Here is a 13,119-nt window from a genome sequence, read left to right on the forward strand (position 1 = left end):
GGTCCATGAAGTCAGGCACAATACCCATAGCTAGGTAGCCACAGGGATTACCAGCATACTTCTCTCTCCAGATGCACATAGGGAGACTATTTTATGGGAATGGAACCTCATATGTCTCTCTGTAGAGGAAGGTCAGGAAGGTCCATGCTCAGAAGAAGGAGACCAGAAGATCCACTTTGGGATCACCAAAGAAGAACTTCCCTCTTTGTGTCTTAAGGCTCACACACAGAGAGGTCATTTGATGAGTTTTCACAGTATACTTGCAACTTGCCATAAAAAAAAAAAAAAATTAATAGCAAATTGGATAGCTGCTCCTGAAAAGCCTATGATTTCCACCACATGGCAGAGAAAAAGGAAAGGCTTTAGAGTCTTAATTTAATTTCAGAACTCTGTTTTTAGTCTGCAGAAGTAATGGTTCTTTAACTCCCTCAATCACTACCCTTCTTGACATTACTTTAGGAAGGATCTCTGTAGAGACATCTGTGGACAGAAATAAGGTGTCATGAATGATGACCACTAGCCAAAAAAACGAAAAAACAAAAAACAAACAAAAAAAAAAAAACAAAAAAGAAAATCCCTCCAAAATAAAAATAATAAACAAACGAACAGAGAAATAAATAAATAAGACGCATATAGGCAATAAGCACATTCTGCCTAGAAATGTTTCCATACTGGTCCTGACTTACCTTGTCATAGTCATACTGTGAAGAACATCTGCCATCAAATCTCAGATAGAGGCAGCGAGCTCCTGGGATGTGGACTGTTTCTTTAAATTTATAATTGTCTCTGACTGGGTGAACTGTTTCCACAGTTTTCCCCGCAGCCCACGGGGCAGGAATCTTTAATCCAGTGAGAAAACCTGGCTCTTCTTTCTCTTCCAGCATTCTTAAAATAGAGAAAGAAACCATGATATAGTGTAGCAGCAAGGACCCAAGATTCCAACAAAACCCCCAAACTCATATCCATCCTAACACAGAAGGTTAATGAGATGCTCCCATGAGACCACGTGGAAAGATCCCATTGAAAGATTTTACAAAGCATGCATTGTGATAACACTGGGTTTTGTTTGTGATTTAGGAAGGATGCTAGCTAACAATGGCAATCAATGGGAAGTACATGTCATTGGATCAAAAATCCCTATAGATAAGGGCTTCTAGAATACGTTTTCTTCTCAAGGGAGAGGTTAGATAGATGTACTGATTGCCAAGAGAGAAACATAACAAACTTTTCTTTTAAAATACCTTATCAAAAAAAGCAAAACCAAAAACTTCCTGAAGTGCTAAAGGACCTACCCAAACCCATTATTTTCCACATATCACAAGCATTAATGTCGTATAAGACTTCCTTTCAGGATGTAAGTCCTACAGAAATGGAAATCATTAACTTTCATTTGCATGAGACAGTAAGAAATTCCCAGGTGTCCACTCTTGACTATTTTAACTTAATTTACTCATTCTTGTATCATGGAGCAGAGACTGACAGGACCTTATCGCTCAAAATGATCCAATTTTAGTGTTCTCTCATCTGGGCGATCCTTTTGTTAAAGAGCTCCAGAGAAAAGCAGAACTGACCTTCACCTTAGTTCAGTGGTTGGACTCATCTCTCAATTCTCTGGGAAATTATTTCTTTACAGAAATCAAATGCCTTTTTTAAAAAAAAAAACTTTTCCCATAAATCTACAAAGCAATTTTACAAACAACTGTAAAATTTTGACCCTCCAATTCTTTTCTTTTCCAAGTTACATTTCCCCTGCCAGGAAACATTGTGAAAGGATAACAAGCTCTCACTAAATAATAATAATAATAAAAATAAAAACATAGGGGGTTCATTTGACAAAGCAGCATCAATCACCTCTCATCTGGGAACAGCTTGCCCTTCTGATCTGATGTACCACATGGGGAACAGCCCATTTCGGCAAAAACTGGAGACTGAGTTTTAAGCAGCAAGGCCGTCTGAAACACACAACCCATAATCTTAAATCACACATACTAATCTCAATAATAATAACAATAGGCCATGAAATGATACAGAGGTTTCTTTCCAAGGAGGTCAGAGTCACACAGATGACCTCATTTGTCTTCCTGAATAAGGGCAGAAGATATTAACTCCATTTTATAAACAAAGAGATGAAGGCATAGGGAATTTAAATGAATCACTTAAGGTCACCAAAAGCCAAACCTAGAAATAGAACCTGCTGACTCACTCCAGTGATCTTTCTAGCCTGATTTTGTTTTCAGTCAATAAATAATACTATATTACTCAAACCTGTTAACATTATTTTCCTTAATTGAAGTCTACAATGCTATGCAGAGAATACCCTGCCACCAGCAGCTAGCAAGTGCCTAAAGGGATCAGAGAGGATGTTGAGTTTGTAGACCTACATGTACAAAAGAGCATGAACTCAGCACGCACACATCCAATGCAGAACTCATAAATAAGTTAAGTGATCAAAGAGAGGAAGAATCACTCAACTATCTAATGATTTTAGATGCCAGTTCATTTTTTAAGACATGAAAACTTCCTTCATCCACCCCTGCCCTCTGTCTCTCTGGTTTTTCCTTCAGTGGAAAACATGCATCTGTTAATCTAAAACCAATCCCCTCAGTCAGCATCAAAGGCCGTACCTGACTAGTGTAAAGCACCAGCTGCACCAGCTGGGGCATGAGGGCGTCAGCCATTGTCAAAGTCTGTAAGTTTGGGTGCATCAGGGAGGTCAGTAACACAGGAAGAAGGTGACCAAGCATTGTAGCCTTAGTGACTTGTTCCAAGCCTTTTAATCTGCAAAATATCAAAAAATAAAACAAAACACAAAGCCTAAGTCATTTTCAGGAGTGAGGAGATAAATGAAAGTCATCCAGCATTTATTGGAAAAATGTCTATTAAACTGAACCTTACTGAACCTATTAATTAGGTATGGTTTTACCCAGCAATCTAAATCAACATTGAACATTTTCTACCTTCCTCAAAGGAAGGTGAGAACAGCACACCAGGTAGAAAGTATCATCTTTGCTCAGTGACTTTATCAGACAGGTGAGGAGTGAATTCAGTTGCCTTCTAATGAAATTAACTGGGTGTTTTTCTTTTCCTTATTCACAAAAAACATATCAAAACATCAATTCCAACAGGTACATGGCCACCCTACATGGGCTCTGCGGCTCTTGAAAGGAGAAACCCAATACTTGTGGAGATTCAGTCATTGCCACTCCCACCCAAGTCCCTTGGCTCCCCTGACCGCTCAGACAATCCAGGCAGATACCGTGCAGATGAAGTTACTCGAAAGATCCCCTTTCTTAATCTCTACACCCAGAGAGAGGAATGGAGGCCAGTTTGTGTGGGAGTCTCAAAGAAGAGGGAGGTGTTCTATAAATTTTTTTCTAGCCTAAAAACGATATCCATGTCAGAACTAGAAATAGAATTTAGGTTCCCAGTCTTGCACATCAGATTACACCTCCTCCATAGCTGGGCGTTAAGAGTATGCCATGGCCAGTGTGCGTGTGTGTGTGTATGTGTCTTGCAAGTCTGAGACTTGTGCATACCGTTGTTTTTATTTGTTTTTTAAAACAGTATTTTATTTTTTCTAGTTACATGGAAAGACAATTTTTGACATTCATTTAAAAAAAATTTTGAGTTCCCAAATTTTCTCCCTTCCTCCCTCCCCTCCCCATTCCCTAAAACGGTAAGTAACATGAGATAGGTTATATATGTGCAATCACATAAAACTATCTCCACATTAGTCATGTTGTGAAAGAAGTAAGAGACCAAAAGGAAAAAAACACTAAAAAAATAAAGTGAAAACTATAATGTTCTTTTTAGAGACTCAATCCTTGGAATTGTCTTAGGACCAGACATGGTGGCAAATAGCAACATGTGAAGAGATACTGTACTTGTCCTCTGGCCAAAGACTTAACCTTAAAACAAGTGAATCCTTTGGTGTTGAGCATGAATGGAAGGTAAACCATGGCAGTGACCTTAACAGTGAGGACTAAGAGATCTCTTCAATACGTGATTGTAAAAATATTTTTAGTACACAATATACATAGATCATTTGTTCAATTTTACTTGTTTTTAATAGAGACTAGAATTTATTTCAGAGTACCAAGCCAAGTCTGAACCACAAATAATCATCTTTTCCTAGGATTTGATTATGCAGACACTCTCTTCACCAGGGTCCCACTCACCCCACCCCCTCGTCATGCCTATGCTGGGCAAGGCTGGAAGGCCCAGAGTTCTCCAAGCCTTTGCAAGTGGAACACTCACTCTGGCAGGACCAACCAACCAACCAATCGATAGGTCTGTATTTCCTAAGCTACCTAATATGTGCCAGGAACTGTGCTAGGCAATGGGGATAGATTTACAAAGAAAACGATCCCTACTCTCAATGATCATACACTGGTAGCTGGCTGGCACAGTGGATAGAACACTGGGCCTGGCATCTGGAAGACTTGAGGTCAAATCCTGCCTCATGTGATTCTAGGCAAGTCGCTTAACTTCTGCCTCAGTTTCCTTAGCTCTAAAACAGGCATAATAATAGTTACTACCTCCCAGGGTTGTTTTGAGGATCAAATGAGGTAATAATTGTTAAGAGTTTGATACAGTGCCTGACACATAGTAAATGCTATGTAAATGTTAGCTGCTATTATTGTTATTGTTATTACTATTATTTTAACAAATTTGAAAGATTTCCAGCAAAGACCAGGTCATATGGTTGTCATCAAAGGACTAGACCTGTCACCTTCAAACAGGCTCATCCCCAGAAGGCCATCCACCTGGTGATGAATTTTTTTGGCCAAAGAAACAAATAAAGATGGTTTACTAGGGTGTAGCAGAGTTGAAATCTATGATGGTCAAACAAGCACCCACAGCAATGAAAAGTGAAATCTTCTGAATTTTTGAAATATTAGCCATTTGCACCACTGATATTGTCTTCTTTCTCATCAGGAAGTACATATTATTTGGAGCTTGACTTCAAAGGGTACTGTGCCAGGTGCTATTTAAAAAGAAGGAAATTCAGGGAAGGCCCAGTTGTCAGATCATTATAAAGAAGGTGACAAATGACATTCCATGTGGCAAAAATAAAAGATTCCTATTATTACCCTGACTCAGCTATCCGACAATGAGATTAATTTAGGGGCTTCTTTTGTTTGAGAAAAAAAAAAAGGACAAATTTTGGACAAAACAATGGATGCTTACCCTAGAGAAAAGAAAACTGAGGGAAGGCTGAAAAGCTGCCATGTTTCAAGGGCGCCCATATGAGAGAGGGATTAGATTGGTTCTATGTGGCCCCAGAGGGAAGAACTGGGAAAAGTGGACAGAAGCTGTGCCAAGGCAGATGGGGGCTGGGAGTGAGAAGGACCTGGATCACCAGAAGCGTGTTGAGGTGGAATAACAGGCCCACTGGAGACCTCTGAGCAGAGGCCAGATGGTCATTGCCAGAGAGGCTACAAAGGAGATTCTTGTTAAGATGTGGGTTGAACCAGATGGCCTCAGAAGTCCCTTCCGATTCTGAGATTCCACAGCAATGTCTATCCCAGGAAGAGGCAACAGAGAAGGGCTTTAATGAAGAAACAGGACACTTTTTAAAGGGAATAAGAGAAAGGAACCTACCAGCAGGAAACCCAGGCTGGGAGCTGAAAGTAGGGGTAAGAGGACAGGCAGCAGGGACAGTGAGACAGTGTAATTCCCCTTCAAGAGTAGCATCACATGTGGGACTGGAAGGGCAAAAGTTCCCCTAACGGTGTGGCACTGTGGCCCCCCTGTCTGCTCCACCCACCCCCAATCATGCCTGCACACTGGACCAAGGTTCCTCTTGCCTTATTCTATTGATAGCTCTGACCATGGACACAGAATGTGTTTCCAGATGACATCAGGTGATTCTGCTGAACTGCTTCTTTGGTTAAAAGGGTAGCTTGGGTAGGGGGCACGTCAGGTGGCACTGAGAAACAAAAGGCATCAATAAAACTTAGGTTCTACTGTCTTTAGATTTAAGTTCCTGCTGTTCGGGGAGTTCATTGCCAAGACCGCCTCTTATACAAACAGATGACACTGCTGTCCAGGTGGCTTCCACTTTCCAAGCCAGTTCCTCCACCTCCTTGGCCTTACTGATCTTCAGTACTGCTCACCTCTGGTCCCGGTCAGTTATGTCACTGTTCAGGAGTGCAGTCGTGACTTGCTGAAGCATTTCTAGAACTTCATCACATCCAGTTAGGATTTGGGTGGCAAGAGTCAAAATACTGGCCTTTAGCTCCTAGGTACAAAATGTCACAGTGTTAGACTTAACATTCTGATGAATATACTGACAAGTGAAAACGAAAAAGAAAAACGTATGTTTCCAAATTAAATAATGTGGTGGACAGGGGCAGCCCAAAGCAGAAAACTCCACTAGGACTTCAAGTGGCCATTGGATTTGGGATGCTATGCCCCACATGCCACAGAAGGGTACATAAAGTCCCTAGAGAGGAAAGGCACTGCCCCCATCCCATCCAGCACAAGAGGGCTGCTGGTGGCCAGTCAAGGAACTGCACGGGTGGAAGACAGCCTTAGGTGGTATGAGGATAGCTAAAGAGAAAAACACAACAGTGAAAGGTGTTATGTATAGGGAAAGGGTACAGAAGGTGAATAAAATGAGACAAATACACAACAGTTCTGTAACAATACAATTTAGCTTTTACTTAATGACTTACACTCAATACACTTTTGAAAACAGACAAAAGACTCAGCTGAAGTAGCACACAGTTAAAGGCTATTAAAAAGTCAAAAACGCTATTCTTGAGATTATGGAAGAACTATGAGAAGATTCTGGAGAAAGGGATACAATTTCAAAGCTCATGGAAAAATTTAGCTCTTTTCTATTTTCTCTAGAAAAACATAGCTAAGCCTGCCCTCCACATAGAAATCTCTACTTTTCTTCAGAAATGCCACATTACAAGCCCTAGTTGAGATGGAACACACTGGCCTTATGATTACTCTTTCAATGTATAAGTAACAAAACAGTTCAACTCTGACTCTTTTTAGAAACTCAAAGAGAAGACTATTTTTATGTTAGGAATTTTCTGGGGACCCTTTTCATTAGATTAACTTTAAAACTTCAGTTTTTAAAAGAAAAAGTAATGTTAATGACTGTATCATAGCTTTGGGTAACAATCACTGCATTCGGTCTTCTTGTTGTTTGGGAGATTTGACCAAAACTGGCTTCAGAAGCTTTTGAATGCAGTTTGTTATATCCAGTTCCCTGGTCCCCAAGTGTCACAATGACTTGGATACAGGCTACCCCGAAAGCTGGCTGCATTCCCACAGTGAGCTTCCTTCGAAAGGAAAAAAAATGTACATTGAAAAATAAAATAGATTCTAAGCTGCAATTCATAATATAGCTGCTTTCAATTTTTATATACGTTCTATTTGGAGGGGGAAATCCCCCATATCCAAATTAATGTTGCATCCAGATACAGCAATGCTAAATGTATGATTTACATGGAATTTATGTCAGAACGCATTCGGCAGAAATAAAGGAAAGAGATGCTGCAAAGGATTTTTACCTTTAATTTTCCAAGGGGTTGTTTGTGGGTGGGGCATTTTTTAGGGGAGGGGGAATTTATTTAAGTCAATAATTTTTAGGATTGAACAGATCAGTTACCTAGTTAAATCTTCCCCAAATGATAAAACTCAACATAAAGATGCAACAAAAAGTCCAAGCTTCTGTTGAAATGATATAATTACTGCAATAACAATCTTTAGCTTATTCTAATCGCTATTGTAGGATTAATTATTGGATATTTGTTTTAGTTCACAATTTCCAAAAAATAATTACAGAAAAGTTGAGATGAATTATGAGTTCAGAAAAAAAAAACCAAATGACTCAACAGAGAGATTATGAAAAGGAAGCTAAGCATCCTTTGCAACAAAGGCACCTGCATTACAAGAGGACAGGACACAAACTTCTCCGAATGTCTGATTTCTACAATGTCTCACTCCCAGCCTGACTGAGGCACATAACTTTTTGGGGCATGGGGCATCACCTACAAAGCCCAGGATTTTTCTGTTTCTTTCTATACTCCTGAACAGGAAGGTGAAGGTAGGAATCATCAAAGGGGCCAAGTGGGATGCCACATGACAACAGGGTGACAAATATACTAGCAATACAGCAACAGCATGGAAACCTCTGCGATGCTCGAGGCACTATTATCCTCTTGCGAAGAATGCGCCAACGTGACAAGAGTGGCCACTGAGTCACACAGAGATGTAGCCAGTTAAGCAGCGCCCTACACACTGGAGAAAACCTCATTAGAATAAAGCTTGGTGTTTACCTGTACCTTCAATGTCTCTCCCTGCAAGGAACTGTCACTGTCATCGTTTTCATCGGGCTTAATCAAAACCGTGTTACTGAGAAGGTGGTTCTGTACTGCCATCAGATAGCGCAGGCAGGAGGAAGCGGCCTTTAATACAAATAAGGGCAACTGGAATGAGCTAAATGCTACTGAAAACACAGAAGATGCAAAATCCTTTAGAAAAGTTCAGAAAAGCAAAGGAGAGAAGGGCAACATACAACACACATCCCAATTAAATGAGTCAATGTGCTGACGTCACTGAGCTGCCAAACCTCCTTCACCCACTGCTGACATCTCACCCTGTCCCTGCTCCAATCACTCAGGACAGTTAACTGATTTCATCAGTTTAGGCATGGTGTGGAGATGCCCTCCACGCTCTAGACGGCAGATTACCCAGAAGGCGCCTGGCACAGAGGGGCTGAGTGAGCTGCCCACTTCTCCCAGCCAGGCTGTACAGAGCCAGCCTTCCACACAAGTGTTCTGGCTCCCCAGCCACTAAATCATGCTGCTGCATGTCACATGTCCCCTCTTCCTTCTGTCCTCCTGGTCCTTCTCCCTGTCTTCCTCCCATCACCAATTCTAACATGTGCTCTCTAGTGCCTATTTCCTTTGACTGAGCAGACTGCGTTCATTTGTGTGGTGGCACCAAATGAAAAACCTGCCTCTGAAAGCAGGAAAAGCTCATTAGTGAGCAGCGAGGAAGAAGACCCCCTCCTGATCCAGCTGTTGGCCACTGCACCGGGAATTCAGGGAAGACACAGGCAGTTTGGAGAAAATGGGTGCTCCATGGCCTACCCAAAAGGTTCTGACCCCACTGACGGTCGAGGCCTGCTTCTAACTTCTCTCTCACATTATGCACAATGTGCCTAAACTTGGCAGAATTGAAAGAAGGCAGCTCAAGAGAACCCTGCTTTCATGAAATGCAATCTGACTTACAGGCACTGTTGAAAGAAGTCTTTGAAAATCATCTTTAGAGACGGTTTGGCACTTGGTGATTAAGACACGGGATTCTCGAACGACAATCTTCAGAATGTAGTGCAAGAGTTCATCATTTAGTCTTTAAAATGTAGGAAAAATGTAACAGTGAAATGTCAATGGCTGACCAGTTAAAGGACACATTTCACACAATCGGTAAGCCCTAAGAAACCACACTGCAGATAAAAAGAGACTCATCTAACTGACCTCACAACCAAATAATGCTCATTTGTCAAACCAACATTCATGGCAAAGGCACCAAGAGTGCCTTTTGCACGACCTTCGGTACAAACACAGCTGTGGGCCACATTTGCTCTGCTGGTCATACTTTGTTGACCCGTGCTGTGAATGACAGAAAATGCTAGAGTCCAGCAATAAAGTGAAGGCCAAGGGGCCAGGTATGCATCGGTGCCTTTTTCTTCTTCTTCTTCTTTTTTTTTTTTTTGGTAAGGCAATCGGGGTTAAGTGACTTGCCCAGAGTCACACAGCTAGTAAGTGTCAAGTATCTGAGGCCAGATTTGAACTCAGGTATCTGTGCCTTCTTAATAGACAATGTCCCTTATCATTACAGACTCATCTTTTTAATTCTGGGCCTGACTTCCTCTTCCGATAAAATGGAGTTACACTTAAGCAGTGGGATTTATTAATGATCTTTTCCCATTCATTCGTTATCAGAGTTCCAACCATACTAACTATATTTGATGAGAAAAGAGACTAATGCTCTTTTCATACCTCAGTGGCATAAAGTTAAGTACAGATCCTTAAATTAAACTAGAATCCAACCCAAACCCCTCATTTTACAGTTGAAAAGAATGGAAGAGGCTCAATAAGGGGCAGTGACTTACTCTAGGTAACCCAGTCCCATTCTGGCATAGCCAGGCCTAGAACTATCCTGCTTTTGAGCCCGGGGCTCTTTCCAGGTTGCACAAACCCACGTGGCAGAAAAGGGCACGAATTTAACTAACTTTATTAAAGAATCTGAATATGGACAAGCATTAACAATGCCCAAATGTTTGCCCCCTCCCCAAATTCACTCAGTGTTAGTCAATGCTATAATATATTCCCAAGGGCAAACACATTCTAAGGCTGACCCATGATGACTAATGAACAATGTAATCGCATCACCTGTAATGATCGTCTTCATCACTACCAAAACGATTGTTTTGAAGTTGTTCAGCCAGATTGGTCAGGATCACATCCCGAAGCTGGGAGAGTCCAGTGTTTCTCTCTCCTGTGATAGTACAAAGGTTTATGATGCACTCTAGCAATGGTGCTGGGGAACCTGACTCAATGGGAAATAACACGGGAGCAACAGTTTCAACGTCCTAAGTATAATGACCAGAGCGTCAGCTGCTATTGTCACTCATTCTGCCTTCCAGATTATCTGCTCCCTGACTACAAAGACCCCACGAGGCACATGACTTCTGTCCGTCCGTACCTTCCCATGACTTAAATATCAAGTTCTAGTTCAGCACGGCAGCTCCGTAGCTCTGAATGCTAACATGAAAAAGCCAGCTTAGACTCCTGACAGCACACACTCACACAGCACATTCAGATCTGCAAAGCATTTTACATAATAACAAATACGACTGACACAGAAAACTGAGGCTGAGAAAGGTTAAGCAACTTGTCCAGGGTCCTGGGGCTATTCTAAGTGTGGGAGGCAGGATTTCATCAAGGGTCTTTGAGATTCTAAGAAACAAATTAACCTTGAACACTTAATTTTCTTCCAGGTTCATAGAGGTAGGCAGAGAGAGGAATCTTTAATTACTATCCAGTTGTAACCCTCCCCCACAATCCGATTCAATGCCACAAATGTTTCTGAAGCCCCTCTGTGAATGGCACTCTTCTTGACAATGAGGATACAGATAAAAGCTCCTGCCTTCAAGGATCTCCTATCTGAGGTCAATTCTTAAAATGTCACCTGAAGATTATTCTCACCTTCTGTTAAGACCAGTTTAAGTAAGTTATTCATTTCAACTTCTCCTGGATACAGGATAGTTAAACCAGAGCTAAAATGAGAGAAAACAAAAAAATTAGTTTTTGAACACATTCTAGGCAAATACAAACCAACTCCTTCCTAACTGAAGAGTTCTAAATACTCATTTTCACTTTTAAAAAATATTCATTTCTTATCCTACCTGAAATTCTACAAAAGAAGCTAGTTAACTTATCCCACACATCCTGAATACACGAACCTGTATTTACTGCACAAATAGCAATCCCTTTCTTTGTCCTATTTGTGAGTTCTCCAACATTTAGCTTGTGCCGACACATATAACTGGTTTAACTGAATGGACAGGGATGGCCCTCAAGCCAATTTTATGGTGCATTTAGACGCTGGCATAGATAGACTAAATATATGATCACAGGATTTAGAAAAGGAAAAAAGCTTCGAGATTATCCACTTTATCACATTAAGAGGCAGTGTAGTGTGGAACAAAGAGTGCTTAATGAAAGTCAGAAGACCTGAATTTAAATCTCTATTCTGATCCCTATTAACTATGTGATTGTACTGGCTTAACCTCTCTGACCCTCTATTGGCTCATATGCAAAACAGAACGATAATCCTTAATACCTTCTACCTTATGGAGCTGGTGAGGGAAAGTACTTGATAAACCTGAAAGCTCCATTTTTAAAAATGTGACACTTACTATTATCATCTAGTGAAACCCCTCACGTTACAATCATGGAACAGGCTGCAAATGTCAGTGTCCGTGCTCTGATTCAAACACATCACTCTCATGGCTATTAAATAGCCCTCTCTCTCAATATCAAGGAAGATTTAGCCTTCAAAATTAATATCAGAATAACTCTGAGAGCAGAGCAGATTGTGAGAAACCCCAGATGGCAACGTTCCCTGTCCCCCTAGATCCTTGAAGGAGAGAAAAGACAAAAGCATCATTGTGAAAACCAGCTCTTCCTTTAGAGGAAGAAGGTCTCCAAAGAACTTACCTTCCTTGAATTCTCTCCTTACTCTATCAGGGCAGTGACCGGGTAGATAGAAAATGATGACAAGGCAAAGAACATCAGGCCTTATTTTCTCTTAAAATTTCTTTTATCCAAGTACATCTCTCTGTAAGCACAGTTATTAACTAAAAAAGGCCTGGAAGCTCCCATTCTAGAGACAAAAGGCACACATACACTGATATGTAGTGCAATAAATCAAGAACTCAGAATTCACTGGTGTAGGGATTCTCTCACTGATGCAAACTGCAGCCTGTATAAAACTCAGAGTGTGAGACAACTACCTGAGGCTCTGAGAAGTCACCTCACTTGATCGTGACTGGTCACACAGCAAGCAAACAGGATCAGAGCCCCGGTCCTTGTGACTCCAGGGCCAGCCCCGCCAGGCCTTCCCCTCTCCACTCTCTCCTGATACCTGTTAGGTCTGTACACTTCTTATATAAATTAAAGAACTATGAACTCTAGGCTAATTCTAGCGTGGAAACCTTTCCATTTTAGTTTTCAAAGTGAGTGAACCATAGTAATAGTGCAAAGAAGGCATGTCTGACCCTATCTAGGCAATACCAGGCAGTGAGTTTATCAAAACAAAAGTGGCACTCAAGTATCTAAACCGCTATATTGTCAGGGGGCTAAAACCAACAACTAAAGGACATAACTCTAGAGGGAAAGGGACAAAAAAGTGGAAATCTAATGTCGTAGTACCCAGGTAGAAGAAAAAAATCTATCTAGTTTTTTTTAATGATCACAAGAACTGCTGATGAGTTGGAAAAAAACTAGATCCTACAGGACTCCCTGTCCCTGCTTCACTATTCTATGACAAAAAGGAACAGAGGGAGCAGTTTTGTCTCTGGTCTTG

At 41.1% G+C, this 13,119-nt stretch overlaps 1 protein-coding gene across 4 annotated transcripts in view; it reads right to left on the bottom strand.

Annotated features, from left to right (window-relative positions):
* HECTD4 (HECT domain E3 ubiquitin protein ligase 4) overlaps window positions 1-13,119 on the bottom strand; it is a 195,019-nt gene that overhangs the window by 76,369 nt on the left and 105,531 nt on the right. For 3 of the 4 annotated variants that reach the window (XM_027862548.1, XM_027862540.1, XM_027862532.1), the window contains exons 14-21: window positions 11,238-11,308; window positions 10,422-10,527; window positions 9,258-9,378; window positions 8,301-8,429; window positions 6,120-6,244; window positions 2,625-2,778; window positions 1,852-1,952; window positions 687-885 (exon numbers count right to left, since the gene is read on the bottom strand). In XM_027862548.1, the coding sequence (XP_027718349.1) occupies window positions 687-885; window positions 1,852-1,952; window positions 2,625-2,778; window positions 6,120-6,244; window positions 8,301-8,429; window positions 9,258-9,378; window positions 10,422-10,527; window positions 11,238-11,308 (1,006 nt within the window). The remainder of the gene's footprint in view (window positions 1-686; window positions 886-1,851; window positions 1,953-2,624; window positions 2,779-6,119; window positions 6,245-8,300; window positions 8,430-9,257; window positions 9,379-10,421; window positions 10,528-11,237; window positions 11,309-13,119) is intronic. The other variant, XM_027862558.1, reaches the window with a different exon arrangement.

This window comes from Vombatus ursinus, unplaced genomic scaffold (genome assembly GCF_900497805.2).
Source record: "Vombatus ursinus unplaced genomic scaffold, bare-nosed wombat genome assembly UNPS02001287.1, whole genome shotgun sequence".
Taxonomy (NCBI): domain Eukaryota; kingdom Metazoa; phylum Chordata; class Mammalia; order Diprotodontia; family Vombatidae; genus Vombatus; species Vombatus ursinus.